Below are 21105 nucleotides of genomic sequence, written 5' to 3'. Positions count from 1 at the left end.
TTTTCCAAAAGGGAGAGTTTAACAGTTTAAGGAGTTTCCGACTGTTCTTGACTGATGGTTGATCTTGTCACCGTGAAGTGTGGTGACTGAGTCACAGGAAAGTGTGCATGAGTTTTATGAACTGCAGAATGAAGCCAGGAGTTCATGGAGATGAAGGGAAAACCTGTGAGTAGTTCAGTAACTGCCAGCGGCTGTGTGGCTTGGCATTGCTGGTGATGTTACCAGGACCCTCTCAGGAGCTGCATGTCAAACGTCAGGGCCCTAACCACCTTCTCTGCTTTCAAATGTGAAGTGATTTGAAGCCAAATTAAGGCTACAGAAAGTACAACTGAAAAGGAAGAATATGGCCTTTCTACTCTGGAAGAACACTTGAATGTGCTGGTGAATGTGCGAACCTAATCGAGGCATTTAATGAGAGCCAAAGACATGAAAAGTAAAGAAATGGAATTGAATATCTTTGCTACACCAGTTAGGGTGGAAGAGCTGACGTTCCTGGTGAGCGACCGTACAGCGTGCAGGCATTCCGCGGCACTGCTAGCTAGACTTCGGTAACCCTTACACGGACAGATGGTGAACTACTCCCACTTGAGGGGACGTGCATTGAACTGTGCATCTATGTGTAGAACAACTTACTGCTGAGTGCAGTACCTTTCAGAACATATCACCATAAACCGAGGGCCGTGCTCCCGACTGGCCAGAAACCTGCACAAACGGTTGTCAGTCCCCTTGCTTCTCTCCCTTCCCCTCCGCTTCCTCCCCCAACTGACGTCACATAGGGCTGAGTTAACTCGATGTTTGACCAACTGTATCAGGTAATTTTGGCCCATGGATAGCAAATATGGAAATGGCCGATGGCAGGAGAAAAAGCTCCTGTCCCACCCTGTGTTGCCACTATGCTGTCTGCATGTCTACTTTTGTGCCAGTACTATGCTGCTGGTTTTTTGGTTGGTTATGGGTCTTGACTGTGGCCTGGGTGCTGTTCCTGCACTCTTCAGCTCAGGAGAGTGCTCTACCACATGAGCCACAGCGTCACTTTTGGTTTTCTGTTGATTAAGAATTTCATGGACATTCCTGCCCCAAGTGGCTTTGAACTGTGATCCTCAGATCTCAGCCTCCTGAGTAGTTAAGATTACAGGCATGAGCCACTAGCGCCCAGCTCTTGATTCCTCTCATGTGTTGTATTACATTTATTTATTTATTTATTTATTTATTTTTGTTGTGGGGCCTGAACTGTGGGCCTGGGCGCTGTCCCTTAGCTCTTCAGCTCAAGGCTAGCACTCTACCACTTGAGCCACAGCACCACTTCTGGCTTTTTTTTTTTTTTTTTTTTGCTTATGTGGTGCTAAGGAATCGAACCCAGGGCCTCATGCATGCAAGGCAAGCGCTCTACCACTGAGCCACCTTCCCAGTCCCGTTTTATTATTTTTTTTAATGATTTATTTAATGACTTTTTGTTTTTACCAAGGAATGGAATCCAAGGCTTCATGCATGGTAGGCAAGCACTCTACCACTAAGCCACAGTCCCATTCCTATATTTATTGATATTTGTATGTTGAATGAAACCATCTTAATCATGATATGTGATCTTTTTAATGTAATGTTAGATTCTGATTACAAGTATTTTGAGCTAGTGGCTCATGCCTGTAATCCTACTCAGCTGAGATCTGAGGATTTTGGTTTGAAGCTAGCTGGGGCAGCAAAGTTCCTGACGCTCTTACCTCCATTTAACTACACCCCTCCTCTCCAAGAAAAGGAAAACTGGAAGTAGAGCTGTGGCTAAACTGGTAGAGTGCTTGTCTTGAGTCAAAAAGCTCAGGGACCGCCGGGCGCTGGTGGCTCACGCCTGTAATCCTAGCTACTCAGGAGGCTGAGATCTGAGGATCGCGGTTCAAAGCCAGCCCGGGCAGGAAAGACCATGAGACTCCTATCTCCAATAAACCACCAGAAAACCGGAAGTGGCACTGTAGCTCAAGTGGTAGAGCGCTCGCCTTGAGCTGAAGAGCTGAGGGACAGCGCCCAGGCCCAGAGTTCAAGCCCCACGACCGACAAAAAAAAAAAAAAAGCTCAGGGACAGCACCTAGGCCTTGAGTTCAAGCAAGAAAATTGGTTTTGCCTTTGTTGGTATTGGTGTAATACTGTAAGTTTGGTGGTCTTCCTTCTGGTTTTTTTTTATGTTGTTTTGAGTAATTTGAGGAATGTTATTTGTTTTTCTTTTTTAAAAGTCTGTTAGGATTCATCAATGAACCCACCCACTCCTGGATTTTTTATTGAGTTACTCTTACTACTAATTCAATCTCATTACTTGTTATACATGTCTTTAAGCTGTTTATAACCTCTTGGTTCAATTTTGGTGTCTTGAAGAATTTATCCTTGATTTTCCAGGTTGCTGGAGTACAAGTTTTGAAATATTCCATAGGATCTGATAAATTCCATTGGCATCTGTTCTAATATCCTTCTTTTTAACTCTGATATCAATTTAAGTCTTCTGATTCGTTTGCTTAAAGGTCTGCCACACTTCTTTCTTTTTGAAGAAGCAGTTCTGTTTCATTGACTTGTTGTATTCTTTTTTGTGTATGTTTGGTCTGGTGCTTGTACTCTAGGCCTGGGTCCTGAGCATCTTTCACTGAAAGCTAGCGCTCTACCACCTGAGCCACAGCACCACTTTTGACCTTTTCTGAGTAGTTTATTGGAGATGAGGATCTTACAGACTTTCCTGCCCGGGTTGGCTTCAAACGGTGATCCTCAGATCTCAGCTTCCTGAGTAGCTAGAATTTATGGGCATGAGCCATCATTGCCTGACGATTTTATATATAAAACAATCTTGCTCTACTGCAAGATGAAATTCTCTAGATGTCTGTTAAGTTCCATTTCATCAATGGTGTTATTTGAGATACTTTTGTTGTGGTGCTGGTTTCTGGGCCCACTTTTCAAGTTTGAAGTGTGGTTGTATAGAAGGAAAGAGCGCAGAGGATCACCTCTGAGAGAGCTCAGAGGAGGCGGCCAGCTGCTCAGTGGCCACCCGCGTTCTACACAGCGGAGTGCCGCAGATGCAGAGAAGGGAATTGGAGTAAAGAGAAATGATTTATCTTGGGGGTTGAAACTAGATAAGGAAGGAAATAAAAATCTGTGTAGGTGGAGATTTAGGACCATGGTTTACAGTAGTATTTTTCTATCTTTTTTTTTTTTTTTTTTTTTTTTTACTAGAGCCCTTAGTAAGAAACATTTTTATTGTCACCCAGTCCTAAATGTGTTTATAATCCAGACAAAAGTGTTCTGACACCTTTATTGACAATCCAGGCCAATGTTCCTGTTTCTTAAATACTTCCTGTGAGTGCTGGCTCAGTAACTGATCTCATGACCCCAGGGCTCACCGCCCTGGATAGAAAACACTGCTTCAGAGAACGTCTGGTTGAGGCACTGGGGTGAGGAAGAGAGCATATAGGCAGCTTGCCCGTCCCTGCCAATTGACTGCACCTACAGAGGTGCCAAGTCAGAGCTGCCACTGTCTGGGTCAAGACGACCAGCACATGATTCCTACCACGCACAGGAGGTGGGTTACCAAAGTGCCAAAGACACTGGGCTTTGAGGCTGTGGTTGATTAATAATTAGGGTGGGCCTAGACTCCTGTTCCGTGCTGTGGTTATACATGTTCTGGTTAGCATGTGCAATTCCCTAGTTCAGTCCCCAGTACCAAACAAAAGTGGCGCAGAAGAAGAGGAGAATCAGCCAGCTGCAGTGGCTTATGCCTAGAATCCTTTAGCTACAGGAGGTTCGAAGCCAACCCAGGCAGGAATGTCTGTGGAATTTTATTTAGCCAGTTCTGGGGCTTGAACCCAAGACCTGGGCACAGTTCCTGAGCTGCTTTTGTTCAAGTCTAGCACTCTACCACTTGAGCCATAATGCCACTTCTGGCCTTTTCTGTGTATGTGTTACTGAGGAATGGAACCCAGGGCCTCATGCATGATAGGCAAGCACTCTACCACTACGCCACATTCCCTGCCCCGTGAAATTCTTACCTCTCCAATTAATCACAGAAAAGGCCCAGAAGTGAGAGCTATGGCTCAGGTGGTAGAGCACTAGCCTCTTTTGCTCAGTGCCCAGCACCAGAAGAAAAAAAAAAAAGGACAGTCAGAATGGGCTGCATACCACATACATTACATCAATTCTAACAAATTTCCTCATCTGCCAGGGGACTTGATAAATTAGTTTGTAGATGAAAAACCTCCCCATCATACCTGTTAACCAATAACATGTGGACTGTTCTACAGAATGCTGGGGAGTAGGGGGCAGGGGTATACAATTAGTTACATATTTTTTTCTTAGGAGAACAGGCATGAAAACAAGTTCAAAACTAATCTGAAAATTATTAAGGGAGTTATTTAAACAATGCCTATGGTGCAGTGATCATGAAGCATGAGATTCCAGCGACAACTTTGAAAATACACCTTCTGTAGTAAAAACACTGGATAGAACACTTAACTTCCGTGCCATTGTATTGGTGTAGAAAACATGCAACAATACTATTCTTTCTTGTTTAAAGAAAAATTTGGGGGCTGGGAAGGTGGCTCAGTGGTAGAGTGCTTGCCTAGCATGTATGAAGCCTTGGGTTCAAAACCGAAAAAGCCAGGAGTGGTGCTCTGAAGTGGTAGAGTGCTAGCCTTGAACAAAAGAAGCTCATGGACAGTGCCCAGACCTTGCGTCTGCGTACAAGCCCCGCAAGTGGCAGTTAAACAAATATTTTTTAAAGTTCAACTTTTTATTTTGAGGGGGGTGGTCAGTCGGGTTTGAATTCTGGGCCTGGGTGCTGTCCCTTAGCTCTTCAGCCAAGGTGAGTGCTCTACCACTTAAGCCACAGCACCACTTTCAGTTTTCTGTTGGTTTATTGGAGATAAGAGTCTCATGGACTTTTCTGCCTGGGCTGGCTTTGAACCACGATCCTCAGGTCTCGGCCTCCTGTAGCTAGGATTATAGGCTTGAGCCACCAGCACCTGGTTAAAGTTCAACTTTTTAAATATTTGTAACTTAAAATTTTGAAGTTTTGTAATATTAAGGTGTTTCGTTTTGAAGAGGAGCATGCAGCTGTTTATTGTGGCACTGGGTTGTTTCAAACCTTCATGATGTGTCCCCTTAAATGAGTGATTTGTGTCTCTTTCTGTGCAGGAATACACACACAGCTGTACACACACACACACACACACACACACACACACACACACACAGAGAGCTGTCTACACACACACACACAGAGACATATGCAGCTTTACTGTATATTTGAGGTCACTCTGGTTGTTTTCCTGTATCATTTCGCTAGAGAATTGATCTTAATCTGGAGCTCAAGTTCAAGTTGTACAAACTTGTTTGGTTTTGTTTTTTGGGGGTCTGTCGTGGGCCTGAACTCTGGGCCTGGGCACTGTCCCTCAGCTCTTCAGCTCAAGGCTAGCACTCTACCACTTGAGCCACAGTACCACTTTTGGCTTTTTCTGCTTATGTGGTGCTGAGGAATGGAACCCAGGGCCTCATGCCTGTAAGGCAAGCGCTCTACCACTGAGCCACCTTCTCAGCCCCAACTTGTACAAATTTATAACCTTTCTGAGAACAGGATCATTATTCCTAAATCATCTTCAGGAAATAGCTAGTTTCCAAACCTGAATTTGCTAGGAACAACGACTAGAGGAAGTGTGTGAGATTCTGAGGGAGGTTGTGAAAGGGATCCCAGTATAGGACATGCATGCACTTGGTGAACGTGGCTCCTTCGAGGCTGTCAGCCACAGCTGTAACCTGCTCCGCTGGGGCACCCCTTAAAGCCAGGGTAAACCCTTGCGTCTTGCGTGAAGATGGCCGATAGCTGCTGTGTCCTATCAGCAAGGAGCACTCTATCCCTACTTGACTTCAGTAATTAATCATCTCACCTCAGGGGCGGGTCCAAGGGAAGACAGACCCAAGGGACACCCAGCTTTCCCTTAGTCCCACTTCTAATGAATAACACTTTTCTCCAGAGGGCAATTGTAATTGACAAACCCATACCCCCAAGGAATAGTTTCAGGTCATATTATCCTTTTTACTTCTCCTGAGGACAATACTTGACTGTCTTTTGTTGAGGTTCTGGCTAGACTACATTGTCTGCTTTGGCCAGATTGATAATTTACAATTCAAGTCAAATATTAATTTAGCCCACCAAATAATATATTTTATGATGCAAATGAGGAATTCTTTGAATGTGTAACAGTAATTAAATTTTGAAAATTTGGTCTAGTTTATCTTTTTTTTCTATGGTGTCCAGAATGGTCTTACCTCCCACAAATTCTCTCACTAGCGCCCCCCTTCTCTCTCTCTCTCTTTTTTTTTTTTTTTGGTCAGTTGTGGGGCTTGAATTCTGGGCCTGGGCGCTGTCAGCCCCTCACTCTACCACTTGAGCCACAGCGCCACTTCTAGTTTTTTGAGTGGTTTATTGGAGCTAAGAGTCTCACAGACTTTCCTTTCCAGGCTGGCTTTGAACCTCGTTCCTCAGATCTCAGCCTTCTAAGTAGCTGGGATTACAAGTGTGAGCCACTGGCTCCTGGCCTCCTCCCTCTTTTTTTTTTTTTAAGTTCTTGAACTCATATTGTATCCATATATTACAGGGTGCCAACAAATACTAGTTGAATTGTTCCTTCGTTTCTATTAATGTGTGTTTCCTATTTGTGTAAAAGACAATGTCTTTAAATGGATACTCAGACCTGGAGTTGGGTCTGAGCTTCAGTGTCACTGATTTGTTTAGAAATGAATACTGGGTCAGGCTGGTCTCGTGTACCAATAGTAAGGATAGTCTGAGATAACTGAGGTGGTAAGAAAGACACAAGGTAGTTGGAGAGCGTGACTGGTGGGGAACAGGTGCTGTCTCAGGGTGATTTCTCTCTAGAACTGGCATTGAGCTCTGACCAAAATATGGTGTGTACTTTCAGAGATGTTGGAGGGGAGGTTGGTGGTATAAAGAGGTGGAGGCAGCCAGGCGCCGGTGGCTCATGCCTGTAATCTTAGCTACTCAGGAGGCTGAGATCTGAGGATCCCAGTTCAAAGCCAGCCCGGGCAGGAGAGTCTATGAGACTCTATGTCCAATAAACCACTAGAAAACCAGAAGTGGCGTTGTGGCTCAAGCGGTAAGAGCGCTTGCCTCGAGCTGAAGAGCTCAAGGACAGCGCCCAGGCCCAGAGTTCAAGCCCCATGACCGACCCTCCCCCCCCGTCCCCCCCCCCCCAAAAAAAAAGAGGTGGAGGTAGCAGGAGCCAGGCGACACCTACAGGACAGGACTGGAGTCTGGGGGAGGATGAGACTCACTGGAGATCACAGAGCTGCCACTGGGGAGGGCACTGCTTGCAGTGAGACTTGACTGCGGCTCAAGAATAAATGGCTCTTCCCAATGGCAGATTGAACGCAGAGCTTTGTATCTGCTCAGCGTGCTTGCCGGACTGGTACTCCACCACTTGAGCTACTCTCCAGTCTTGGCTTCATACTGGGAGACCCTAGACCGCAACCTCCTGAATAGCTAGGATCGCAGGTATGAGCCACCAGCTAAAATCCTGCCTTTAATCCAGCCTTACAATAAATTGATGCAGTTTTCAAGTCTGTGGGGAATGTCTTGGTGTGAGAACATTCACACAGCCTAGCCTGTAAGGTGTGTGTCTCTATGGTTTCACAAAGCAGAGGTACAAGTTAATCTCCATGGGATAAGCCTGGCATTACAGTTCCTTCTGAGATGGAAAGTGTATGGCACTTGTGTTTAACTTGTGTTCTGAAGGCTGGAGAGGGAAGAGTTCCTGGGCAGTGTTAGGGAGAGGCCACTTCCTGTTTCCGTGATAAGTAATCAGAGCCATGTTCTCAAGTTGTATCTTCCATACAGTACGTGCACGCACTGTTCTCAAGTCCTTCAGTAGGAATTTAGGAAGCAAAATAAGAGGACTAAGAAGTTAGAGCCTTGCTTGCCTGGGTCTTGGTGTGTGTTAACACGCAAGCTCAGTTACTACTGGAGATTTTATGAAATGAAAGGTATTTCTCTCCAGGCATGATGGTACACTGATTTGAGGCCTGTCTGAACTATGTCAGACCCTGGCTCAAAACAGATTCCTTGTTTAGACACCCCTATGTCTTTTATACTCTTATCATCAGCTGGACCTGGGCCTGGTGCCAGTGGCTCACGCCTGCTGCTCAGGAGGCTGAGATCTGAGGATCACAGTTCAAAGCCAGTCCAGGCAGGAAAAGTCTGTGAGACTCTTATCGCCAGTTAACCACAAAAAGTGGTTAAAGCCCCAGTGCCAGCACACAAAAAAACTGTACCCAGTAGCACTGTTAATAGCCATATATGAAAGAGCATAGAAACCATCTTTAATCTTCATATTCAGATTAAACTGCCAGACTCCAAGGACACTAGAGAAAATTAGCTTGGTTTAGAACAAATATTTACCTTAACGTTCTTTGTTAGTAGTCTAATTGCTTAGTCTTTACATAGAAAGCGAATTGACGTTTATTTCACTTTTAAAGTTGTTCAAATGACAAGACATGTTCCTCTATCTTAGAGAGTGGCTTTTTTGTAAAACAAAATTACCGGCGCACCCTCAGGCCAGGCCATACTGAACTGTTGTTCTCTCTTACAGGGAAGTCCTCCTTAACGATTCAGTTTGTTGAAGGCCAGTTTGTTGACTCCTACGATCCAACCATAGAAAACAGTAAGTATTGTTTTCAAGTACTCCGGAGCTGAGAATGCTTGTCTCCTCTACAGACAGCCTTTGTGTGCCTCAGGAGCCTCGGCTAGCAGGCTATTCCATTAAATCTACCTTTCTCTTATGGTCAGATAGCCTCTAGAAACTTTCCCCACTATGCAATGAATCTGTTTTCATTCAATGTCAGGATCCCTAGCCATCTAGAAATTATTACTCGAATCATAGGAATCCATTTGTCCTGTACCAGCCAGCGCCTTCATGTTCAGAATCTGCTTCAAGAAACCAGAGAGCACTGTTTGTTTGTTTGTTTTCCTCCTTTCCTCCACAGTAGCCCTTTTTCCACATCTTGAGCCTGAAGACAGATGAGGCCCTGCAGCCCCCGGTACCTTCTTGCATAGGAGGGGAGCGCTCCCAGACTCTAGTCCTCTAGACTCAGAAGAGACTGCCAAGAAGTGAGCTATTTTGAGATAGGAGCAAGCAGGCACAGCACTAAAAAGAAGTTGCTCAGAAGGCCTCTGTGCATTTCAGAGCACGTGCAGAAGAAAGCACAGACATCCAGAACCAGCCACAGCACTTGCTCTATTTCAATCTTTCTAAAGATTCTAGGGATGATGAAGGGAAGCTGTTGAAAGCAGAAGCAGACTCGTTTGGGGCTGTTGTAAAACACCAGGTGGGGCCTGGGACCAGCCTGGACCCAGCCTCCGATTCTTGAGGCAGTACTTACCTAGGATTTTGTCACAGGGAACACAAAGATGGAACATGGGTTGGGTCCAATCCTCATTGGCATGGATAAGGAACCTTCACTGAGGGGTTCATAAACTTAAAACAACTAGGTTTCTTACCAGAAGAGAAACACCCACATACGCATTGGCTTGTAACAGGGTTGGAGGCCAGCCCACAGGCCTAAGGGGCCAACAGCTTTTCTTTCAGTAGTGCAAAGATAAAGGGCCAAGAATAATACTGTGATGGGTGAAAATCACAGAGTTTATGTGTCAATATGCACGAACGTCAGCCACTGAAGATTTTGTTTCTTCTTGTTATTGTTTTGCAAAATTGAGATGGGAACCCAAGGCCTGGCATGTGCTAGGCAAGTGCTCTACCACTGAACTACATGTCCTGCCCTAATAGTTATCAGTCCTTCATGTATTATGTATGGCTGCTTTTGCTCTGCACTGGTAGCTATTAATAGTTACACCACACACTGTGTAGCCCATAAAGCTTAAAATATTTGCTATCTAATCCTTCATAGGAGAAGTTTGCCCACTACTGGTTTAGTAGTGTCCTCTGCATCCTAGTGCTCTGGTAGCAGAAAGGATTCCTGTTGGTTGACACTTAACTCTTCAGAAGACCCGTGTTTGAAAGTCACTAGGGGGGAGATGAGGAGTGGGGGTAAGGGGGGAGATGAGAAGGGATACGAAGGGGAAACAAAGGAGGAGGCAACAATGCTTGATAAGAAATGTACTCATTATCTTGCCCATGTAATTGTAACTCCTCTGTACAGTATTTTCACAATTTTAAAAAAAAAAAGTCACCAGCTAGAATCCTCAGGGAAACGTCCTGACTAAATCCTGCGTTGAGGTTAGCTGGTTACTTACAGAGTAGAAAGCAAGTCTGAAGAACAGATGCATTGGGGTGTTAACCGGGGTTTTTTCTAATTTTTTTTTTTTTGTTTTTGGGTCCGGTCGTGGGGCCTGAACTCTGGGCCTAGGCGCTGTCCCTCAGCTCTTCAGCTCAAGGCTATCGCTCTACCACTTGAGCTACAGCGCCACTTCCGGCTTTTTTCTTTTTGCTTATGTGGTGCTGAGGAATCGAACCCAGGGCCTCAGGCATGCAAGGCAAGCGCTCTACCACTGAGCCACCTTCCCGGCCCCTTAACCCGGGTTTTGAATTTGACCTGGCACTTGCTAAAATACGCAGGCATTCTACCTAGGTAGAAGCCACGCCTCCTACCTAGATTTTTTAATTGGGTGTGTATGTGTGCACATGCATGCGTGCACGCCAGTACCAGGGATTAATTTAGAGACTCTCAACTAGGCTTTTTCACTCATGCCACTTGCTTACTGTGCCACTTGAACCATGCCTCTAAGTTTCAACTTTTTGCTGGTTAATTGGAAAGAAGAGTCTTGTGGATTTGTCTGCCCTGGCTGGCTTTTGAAGTACAATCATCAGATCTAAGTCTCCTGAGTGGTTATGATTATAAGACTGGGCCACCAACCCTGATTTTGGTCATAAAGTCCAACTTACATAACTCAATATTATTAAAGAATCAGCCGGGCGCTGGTGGCTCACGCCTGTAATCCTAGCTACACAGGAGGCTGAGATCTGAGGATCGTGGTTCAAAGCCAGCCCGGGCATGAGAGACCGTGAGACTCCTATCTCCAATAAACCACCAGAAAACCGGAAGTGGCGCTGTAGCTCAAGTGGTAGAGCGCTCGCCTTGAGCTGAAGAGCTGAGGGACAGCGCCCAGGCCCACAGTTCAAGCCCCACGACCGACAAAAAAAAAAAAAAAAAAAAAATATTATTAAAGAATCAAGGGGCTGGGAATGTGGCATAGTGGTAGAGTGCTTGCCTAGCATTCATGAAGCCCTGGGTTCAATTCCTCAGTACCACATAAACAGAAAAAGCTGGAAGTGGAGCTGTGGCTCAAGTAAGTTTAAGCAAGCTAGGTGCCAGTAGCTCCTACCTGTAATCCATGCTACTCAGGAAACTGAGATTAAATGATCACGGTTTAAAGCCAGTCTTGGCAGGAAAGTCTGAAAAACTCTTTAATGCTAATAAACTACTCAAAACAAACCAAAAACAACCTGAAGTGGAGCTGTGGCTCAAGGGGTAGAGTGTAACTCAGGGACCGTGCTCGGGCCCTGAGTTCAAGCCCCAGGACTTGTCTGCCCCCCCCACACAAAAAAAAAATCAATTGATAAGATCTTACTTTTTTTCTTTCCCTGTGATGTGTTTGTATTGCCCATGCTGGTCTCTTTAGGCTTGAGTGCTCCTTCTGAGTAGCTGAGATTGCATTCTACTACATTTCTTGGGGTAGGGGGAGGTGGTCATGGGGCTTGAACTCAGGGCCTGGTTCCTGTTTCTGAGCTTTCATGCTCAAGGCTAGGGCTCTTCCACTCTTGAGATAGTGCTACTTGCAGCTTTCTGGTGGTTATGCAGATAAGAATCTCATGGGGACTTTGCTGTCCCCAGCTGGCTTTGCATTACAATCTTATGAGCACCCTTTTGAGTAGCTGGGATTATAGGCATGAGTCATGGGCACCAGCTTTTCTGCTCTCTTTTCCGTTGTTGTTGGTGGTGGTGGTGGTTGTGGGGCTTGAACTCTAGGCCTGGGCAGTGTCCCTCTGCTCTTCAGCTCAAGGCAGGTGCTCTACCACTTGAGCCATAGCGCTACTTCTGATTTTTTTTGGTAGTTTATTGGAGATAAGAGTCTCATGGACTTTCCTGCCCGGGCTGGCTTTGAGCCGTGATTCTCAGATCTCAGCCTCCTGAGTAGCTAGGATTACAGGTGTGAGCCACCAGCACCCAGCCATTTTCTTCTTTTTTTTAAAGTAAATACAGGAAGTGGCGCTGTAGCTCAAGTGGTAGAGCGCTAGCCTTGAGCTGAAGAGCTGAGGGACAGCGCCCAGGCCCAGAGTTCAGGCCCCACAACCGACCAAAAAAAAAAAAAAAAGTAAATGCAGGCTAGTCTAAAACTCTGGTCTCCTGAGCACTGGGATTACAGGTGTCTGTCACCATGCCTAGCTTCCCTGTACCTGTGTTTGCCTGTTATTCACAGTGCTTGCAGCATAATATTTGAAGGATATAGTTGAGATTATATTACTCCTTTGCTCAAAATCCTTGGCTTCCCAAGGATTCGTAAGGGTCCATAAGGCCCTACCTGGTTTCCTTCACTTCAGCTGTCTTGGTTTTTTCACTTACTGTCTACCTTCTGCCCAGGAAGAATATCAGATGGGTGCTTTTCTTCACTAGGATGCCACCTAAGGTCAAGGACTACCAGCATCCTTTGTGCAGAGAGGTTTTAATTCAGCATGTCCATGTATGCGTACAATGCATCTTGATGAAACACTAATCATAGCAGAAGGGTTTCTCACAGCTGTTTCTTGACTGCGCCTGGCTGGCTGTACCAGACGAGCCCTTCCCATGTCAAGTCACGGTGTGAAAAATACCTGGGAACTTAGAATCAGTGAAGCAGATTATAGTAGGTGTTACCTGTCCTGACATAATTCAGATTCAGTTTTCATCTGGTTTACCTATTTCCTAAAAACGATGGTCTCTAAGCCAGGCGCCAGTGGCTAATGCCTGAATCCTAGCTATTCAGGAGGCTGAGATCTGAGGTTCGTGGTTCAAAGCCAGCCCAGGCAGGAAAGACTATGAGACTCTTATCTTCAGTTAACCACCAGAAAACCAGAATTGGGGCTGTGGCTCAAGTAGTAAAGTGTTCACCTTGAGCTGAAGAGCTCAGGACAGCACCCAGGCCCAGAGCTCAAGTTCCATGACTGACAAAAAGAAAAAAAGATTTCTCTAGAAAGCCTTCAGTGGAGGGGCTGGGAAGGTGGCTCAGTGGTAGAGCGCTTGCCTTGCATACATGAGGCCCTGGGTTCGATTCCTCAGCACCACATAAGCAAAAAGAAAAAAGCTGGAAGTGGCGCTGTGGCTCAAGTGGTAGAGCGCTAGCCTTGAGCTGAAGAGCTGAGGGACAGAGTTCAGGCCCCACAACCGGACCCAAAAGAAAGCCGCCAGTGGAAATGGCTGTTGGTCTGCAGACTTTCTGCCCCTGAGCCTGACACCCCTGAATACACTAGAAGAAAGGGGTGCCAGCCATCCTCCCCAGGGAACCTCTGTAGTTCACATAGGATCCCCTGTCTCTCTCTCTCCCCTTGTTCCTTGTTTTCTTGGCTTTGTCCCTTATTTCCTGGCTTTTTTTTTTTTCTTGAATAATTTCCATTTGTCTCTTTTTTTAGTCAGTTGTGGGGCTTGAACTTAGGACCTGGGCACTGTCCCTGAGCTTTTCTGCTTAAGGCTAGCATTCTTCTACTTTGAGCCACAGCTCCACTTCTGGTTTTCTAGTACTTAATTGGAGATTAAAGTCTCACGTCCTTTCCTGCCTGGGCTGGCTTTGAACCATGATCCTCAGATCTCAGCCTCCTGAAAGTAGCTAGGATCACAGGTGTGAGCCACCGGTGCCTCCCTTTCCATTAGTATGTTTGTTTGTTTGTTTGCTTGCTTGTTTGTTTTGCCAGTCCTGTGCTTAAACTCAGGGCTGGGCACTGTCCCTAAGCTTCTTTTGCTCAAGGCTAGTACTCTACCACTTGAACCACGGTGCCACTTCTGGCTTTCTTATGTGGTACTGAGGAATAGAACCCAGGGCTTCATGCATGCTAGGCAAGCACCCTACCACTAAGCCACATTCCCAGCCCCCATTTGTCTTTATGTTTCCCTTTTGGCTATAGCACCAAGTAGATAGTTGTGCCAGGGATAGCTTGGATCTCAAGGGATAACCAGCCAGGGTGGCTGTGACATCCGCCACGCTTCCTGTAGGGCTCTGCGTGTTACTTCCTAACATTCTCTTACTGTTAATAGTTCCTCCTCTTTTATCTTTATTTATTTAAAGCCTGTCTCCTTAGAATTCTGACTGAATTGGCTTTTTTGCAAGTTGCTAGAATATAATTTTTTCTTGAAAGGAAAAACTCAAGTTGTGACAGATTGCTTAGGTCCTTAGGTAAATGAGAACAGTGGCTTCATCCCAGAACATCTTTTTTATCTGGTTTATTTCTCAATAAAAGAAGTTGGGCTGGGATGCTGGTGGCTCATGCCTATAATCCTGGCTGCTCAGGAGGCTGAGATCTAAGGATCCACGGTACAAAAGCCAGCCCGGGCAGGAAAGTCTGTGAGACACTCATCTCCAATAAACCACCAGAAAACTAGGAAGTGGCGCTGTGGCTCAGTGTTAGAGCTATCGCCCTGAGCTGAAGAGCTCAGGGACAGCACCCAGGCCCCAGAAATCAAGCCCACAACTAACCCCAAAAAAAGAATTCGGTTTTTTTCTTCTATGTACTGAACATTAGCACGTTCTAAAACTTATAGTATCTTTTAAATAGTTGGACCAAAGGGTTTCCATTAACAAGTACTTTAGTTAATGAGGGGCCAACTATAAGTTAATGGAAGCCGGGCTTCCTGTAGTGTACTTTTGCTGACTGGTAGGAGGTGAAAGGACTCTGTACATAGAACATTTTTGGTTTGGGGGGCTGGGAAGGTGGCTCAGCGGTAGAGCACTTGCCTTGCATGCCTGAGGCCCTGGGTTCAATTCCTCAGCACCACATAAGCAAAAAGCCGGAAGTGGCGCTGTGGCTCAAGTGGTAGAGCATTAGCCTTGAGCTGAAGAGCTGAGGGACAGCGCCCAGGCCCAGAGTTCAGGCCCCATGACCGGACCAAAAAAAAAAAAAAAGAACATTTTTGATTTGGTTCTTGTATTTTCTGGCTATGAAGTGTTGCCTACCCTGGTCTCTTTGGGAAAAAAAGTCAAGTTCCCCAAGCTTGATCTTAGTCAGCCACAGTGTCTCCCAGTTAAATGACAGAAGTAGAGGCGAATCTGTACCATGCAGGAGACTCCTTTCTTGTTTCCTGGGAGGTATTCTTGAGGTTATTAGGAACTCTGGTATGTTGTCATTGTTCTGACTTGAAGTGGGATAGAGTTAATTTATTTAATCTGTGTTTATTTTTTTTCCTTGTAGCTTTCACAAAGTTGATCACAGTAAATGGACAAGAATATCATCTTCAACTTGTAGACACCGCTGGGCAAGTAAGTGACCTCTAAAACCTCAGAAATCTCCCGCCGGAAAACATGCCTGGCAGCGTCCAAATAACAGTCCTACCAGGACCAGTCCTCACGCTGTGTGACAGAACATTCACGGCATTCTGCTTTGTCTTCTAAGACACACATGGAGGGTTCCGAGTAGTTTACTTTTCTGAGACCTGGACTCAAACTCGGTAATCTTAGGCTTGTTTTCCATCATCGGCTGGCACTCTATTACTGGATCCACACCTCAAATTGTTTTTTGTGTTTTGTTTTTTTTTTTAGAGTTGTTGTTGTTGTTGTTGTTGTTGGAGGATATTGGGCTTGAACTCTGGGCCCGAGCACTACCCCTCAGCTCTTCAAGAGCTCAAGGCTAGCACTCTGCCACTTGAGCCACAGCTCCACTTCTGGTTTTCTGAGGGAGTGGTTTATTGAAGATAGAGTCTCACAGACTTTTGTGCTGGCTTTGAACTGCAATCCTCAGAGCTGAGTAGCGAGGATTACAGGCATGAGCCACTGGCGCCCAGCCACACCTGGCTTCTAAAATACATTCTTAATGTGAGGGTTGATGCGATACTGAATGTAGGATTCTGCATCCCAGAATCAGAGTGCTTTCTTTTCCTCTGTAATATGTATTGTCCATTAAGAGCAAAGGTAAATCTTAGGAGCTAGCATGAGAATATACAAGGAAGAAACAACTGATTGCATCTTGTGAGTACTTGGTCAGAAAGCACTGGTTCCTTTGGCATCCCAGATTCAGTTTGAATGTTTCTTTGGTTTGTGTACTTACTGTGTAGCGGTAAGGTTGGAGATCGTCGAGTGTTGGTTGCTTTTCTATGCAGCAGGTAACTGCCAAAAGTCAAGCTGCTGCCACACACTACCGTGACTATCATAAGATAATAATTAGTGTACTGGAAGTGGTTCTGTGGCTCAAAGTGGTAGTGCACTAGCCTTGAGTGAAAAAGCTCAGGAGCAGTGCAGGGCGCTAAGTTCAAGCCCCATGACTGACAAAAATTATAATAAGATAATCAGTATAGCCAGGTAATGTGGAATGGCTCATCAGGGGAACTGATTGGGGGCAAAGGGGACAAATAAGAATAGGAAATTAAAGCCCTTTTGACAACTTAGCTGCTTCGTTTCCAAGGTGCCCAGTTCTGCTTTTCCTAGAAGCCATTCTGTTAGACTGAACTTCTCCCTGCGCTGGAGGATAGGGAATAGAGAAGCTGGGATTTTAATTCCTGGCTCCTATCCTTGCAGCTATAATCACAAAGGGTCAGGCCAGCAGGAGGCTGAGTGGTCTAATCTGATCTGCCTTGTTGAATGGGGGCCTTTTTCTGGAACCTGGGGGTGTGGAGTGGCCTCGGAATAATGAAACATGTCTTGTGAGTTGGAAATGAATTCCCAGTGCTTCATGTTTTGGTGTGAATTTGGAACTGGAAAGTGTGACACACACACACATACATGCCCAATGAAGCAGGAAACAGCTATCTTGGTATTAGCACTAAAATTGTAGGAGTTTCCATTCTGAAAGCTTGGAAGACAATACATCAAAAATCAAGACTCTGCGCTTGAAAGCGCAGCAGCTGTAAGCAGCCATGCTGGTGCTTGCTGTGGGGCTCCTGTCCCTCAGTGTGTGGGGCTCATTGGCAGAAAGGGAGGAGGAATGGCCTGTGGGCATGGAGGACATAGGGCTCCTAGAACTAGCGCAAGGAGCCCTCTGGGCTGTGATCGGTGTTGGATTCTTTGGTTAAGATGAGTAAGAACTTTATCTCCTGAAACTAGACATGCTGGGCAGAAGGGCAGCTGGTCGTGCTGAGTTTGCTGGTAACAGGTAGAAACACCCTGGGCAGAGTGTGGCCGTTCCACATTATGAAACTTTATTTATTGTTTGTTTGTTTGTCTGTCGGTTGTGGGGCCTGAACTCTGGGCCTGGGCGCTGTCCCTCAGCTCTTCAGCTCAAGGCTAGTGCTCTACCACTTGAGCCACAGCACCACTTCCGGCTTTTTCTGCTTATGTGATGCTCAGGAATCGAACCCAGGGCCACATGGATTCAAGGCAAGCACTCTACCACTGGGTCACCTTCCCAGCCTCTGGAAATTGATTTTTTTTTTTTTTTTTTTTTGTCGGTCGTGGGGCTTGAACTCGGCCTGGGCGCTGTCCCTCAGCTCTTCAGCTCAAGGCAAGCGCTCTACCACTTGAGCTACAGCGCCACTTCCGGTTTTCTGGTGGTTTATTGGAGATAGGAGTCTCACGGTCTCTCCTGTCTGGGCAGGCTTTGAACCACGATCCTCTGATCTCAGCCTCCTGAGTGGCTAGGATTACAGGCGTGAGCCACCAGCGCCTGGCTGGAAATTGATTTTTTTTTTTTTTAATCTTTGTTTTTGCTTGCTATTTATGGGGTGGGGTTTGGCAGTGCTGGGGTTTGAACTCCCCTCACATGTGGTTTGCTCTTTGTCTTCCTTTCCTGGAACGGGGTGAGGCTGGGAATTGACAGGTCTCCAGTCACTGTTGCTGTAGGGCCTCCATGTTTCACAGGTGACTCAGGACAGTGAATGAGCTTTGCTGGCCCAGCCCCTTCCTCTGCACGAGGATGGGATCCCTGGGTCTCCCTGCAGGGGCTGTGAGAGAACACTGGCGTCGGCAGGTCCTGGGTGCCTCGCAGGGACGCAGCTGCTGGTGCAGGGTAGGAGGAGGTGCCACGTCCACCCCTGCAGAGCTGCATAGGAAGTAGCTTTGTGTTGTCTCCGAGTTAGAGCTGAGGCCCAGTGTGATGTGACTGCACCGAGCTCCCGGCACAGCTCTTGTTCCCTTGGCTTGTGTTACTAGTGGGTAAGAGTTCTTAGAGACTTTTTGCACAAAATATATCCACATTTAGCTACTTTGAATATTATAGGCAGTTGCTGTGCAGCTAATAGGTTTTTGTTTTTTTTTGTGGGGGTTGTGGGACTTGAACTCAGGGCCTGGGCACTGTCTTTGAGCTCTTCTGCCCAAGGCAAGCATTCTACCACTTAGAGCCACAGCACCACCTCCGTTTTTCTGGTGGTTAACTGGAGGTAAGGGTCTCATGGACTTTCCTGGCCCAGCTAGCTTGGAACCAGGATCCTCAGATCTCAGCATCCTGTGAAGCTAGGATGACAGGCATGAGCCATGGCTCATGGTTTTAATAGTTCTTAAAGGTGACATTGGCAGTTGTCAGGTGACAAAGGTCATGTTCCTGGAGGTGACCCTCTCCCCACCCCCGCTTCCCCTTCCACTCCACGACAGGGAGACTGAGATGATGCTCCTGCATTCGGCTCGTGTGAGCTGGTTCAAGTGAAGACTGGCATGGTGAGGAGAAATGGTCAAGGGGCAAACTCTTTTCAAATCATCTGTAGCTGGACCCAGTGGTGCACATCTACACATAGTCCCAGCTACACCAGAGCTTGAGGCTTGAGCCCATTAGTTCCAGGACCAGCGTAAGCAACAGAGAGAGAACCCCAACTGCAGGAAGAAAATAACCTATTGGACATGTATTCACTAGTTTAGTTTACTTTTTGGGTGTAAAACGTCAGGCAGTAAGTTAGTGATAGCAATACTCGTAGCCAGTAGTTTTTACTTTGCAGTTTCTGTCAGCACTGACTGAGGCACTCACCAGCTAGTGATGAGGACACATGCTGAGAAATGTGCTAGTGGGGAATTTCACCATTGTGTAAACTTACACCCACCTAGCTGTGAGAGCCATTTCCCCTAGGGCCATACTGAACAAAGCAGCACAAGATCAAGTCCACAGCACTAACAGCTGGAGTGGGCTGGAGTGGACCTGAGCGCCTGGGCTGCTAATGCGCTAGCGGCTGCTCGAGCTGACTGCATGAGCTTCCTCCCCAGCCCAGGCGGCCCAGAGCATTGCGCTGCTGCCGCCCCGGAGCCCCAGGGATTTGGGGTTGGGGGTTTTAGTCTAGTCTTCAGTTGCATTAACAAAAATTATATTCAGAAATCAACACTCAAATCCAATTTAACAAAAATTGTACTGGTAGTGAAAAGTTCTATTTTGCCTATGAAGTAAGTGCTGTGAAATAGAAGAGGTATTTGCTTTCTTTCTTTTTCTTTTTCTTTTTTTTTTTTTTTGGTCAGTCATAGGCCTGAACTGTGGGCCTGGGCGCTGTCCCTCAGCTCTTCAGCTCAAGGCGAGCACTCTACCACTTGAGCCATAGCGCCACTTCTGGCTTTTTTTTTCCTGCTTATGTGGTGCTGAGGAATCGAACCCAGGGCCTCATGCATGCAAGGCAAGCGCCCTACCACTGAGCCACCTTTCCAGCCCAAGGTATTTTCTGATTAATGAGTATGATACCAAGGACTTCATATGTTTTTTTTTTGTTGTTTTTGTTTTGTTTTGTTTTGGGGGGGGGGTCCAGTTGTGGAGCCTGAACTCTGGGCCTGGGGCTGTCCCTCAGCTCTTCAGCTCAAGGCTAGCGCTCTACCACTTAAACCACAGTGCTACTTCTGGCTTTTTTTCTTTTTGCTTATGTGGTGCTGAGGAATCGAACCCAGGGCCTCAGGCATGCAAGGCAAGCGCTCTACCACTGAGCCACCTTCCCAGCCCTTCGTTTGTTTTTTAATGGACTTTACTTACTATACAGCAGTAATTCTGGGCCATCATAAATGTAGTTTACCATACTATGGGTTGCAAAGTTAACAGAGATGATGGTTGATAGCACGGCACATGGGGTGATATTGCTGTAGCCAGGCTCGTCATATATGGTACGGTGACAATTACATGTCAACAGACAACGAAATGCATGTACCAGGCAGTGGTGTGTGTTGGTGAAAAATCACATTGATGTCAGAACCTTTTATATGTTTTCATAAGTCTGTATCTAAAGCAGTTTGGTAAGTTGCTTTGTAAGATTAGGGCTTAATACATAATTACATCGTTTGTGCTTTGTCTTTAACTCCTGAAGTTGGTCAGTGGTATCTCTTGGTCCCCCAAAGTATGGATACACTGATTTATTCTAGTGGTTTAGATTGTTTCCTCTTTCTCAAATGCCTTCTCAGGTGTGTCTAACATAAAAAATAGGACAAGACAGGCACCGTTGGCTCATACTTGTAATTAGAGCTACTCAGGAGACAGATCTGAGGATTGTAGTTCAAAGCCAGCTTGGGCAGGAAAATCTGTGAGACTTGGTTGTGGGATTTGGTTGGGCACTATCTACCACTTGAGCCACAGCGCCACTTCCGGTTTTCTGGTGGTTAATTGTAAATGAGTCTTGTGGACTTTCCTGCACAGGATGGTTTTTATTTGCAACCCTCAGTTCTCAGCCTCCTGAGTAGCTAGGATTACAGGTGTGAGCCACCAGTGCCAGCTGCAAGAAGCCCAGCGTAGAGGTGTGGCTCAAGTGATAGAGCACTAGCCTTGAATGAAAAAGCTCAAGGAGAGCACTCAGGCCCTGTGTTCAAGTCCTAATATTGTCACACAAAAAAATCAGAACAAATGATAATGGCATTATAAGCCAGAAAGACTTGTCATTTCCCATGGGGGAGGGGGGTGTTTACAAGAGATTCTGGACTTTTACACCTCGTGAAGAAAATGTGGCAGTGCTCATCTTTTCATAGATGACCACAGAGTCCACCATCTTCTC

At 46.1% G+C, this 21105-nt stretch overlaps 1 protein-coding gene across 1 annotated transcript in view; it reads left to right on the top strand.

Annotated features, from left to right (window-relative positions):
* Rheb (Ras homolog, mTORC1 binding) overlaps positions 1-21105 on the top strand; it is a 48931-nt gene that overhangs the window by 19663 nt on the left and 8163 nt on the right. The window contains exons 2-3 of the mRNA XM_069997113.1: positions 8628-8699; positions 15429-15496. Coding sequence (XP_069853214.1) covers positions 8628-8699; positions 15429-15496 — 140 coding nt within the window. The remainder of the gene's footprint in view (positions 1-8627; positions 8700-15428; positions 15497-21105) is intronic.

The sequence above is a fragment of the Dipodomys merriami genome, unplaced genomic scaffold (genome assembly GCF_024711535.1).
Source record: "Dipodomys merriami isolate MVZ:Mamm:240054 unplaced genomic scaffold, mDipMer1.0.p SCAF_5, whole genome shotgun sequence".
NCBI classification, from domain to species: Eukaryota; Metazoa; Chordata; class Mammalia; order Rodentia; family Heteromyidae; genus Dipodomys; species Dipodomys merriami.
Note: the sequence above shows the minus strand (reverse complement) of the source record. Positions and strands in the feature narration are given on the sequence as shown.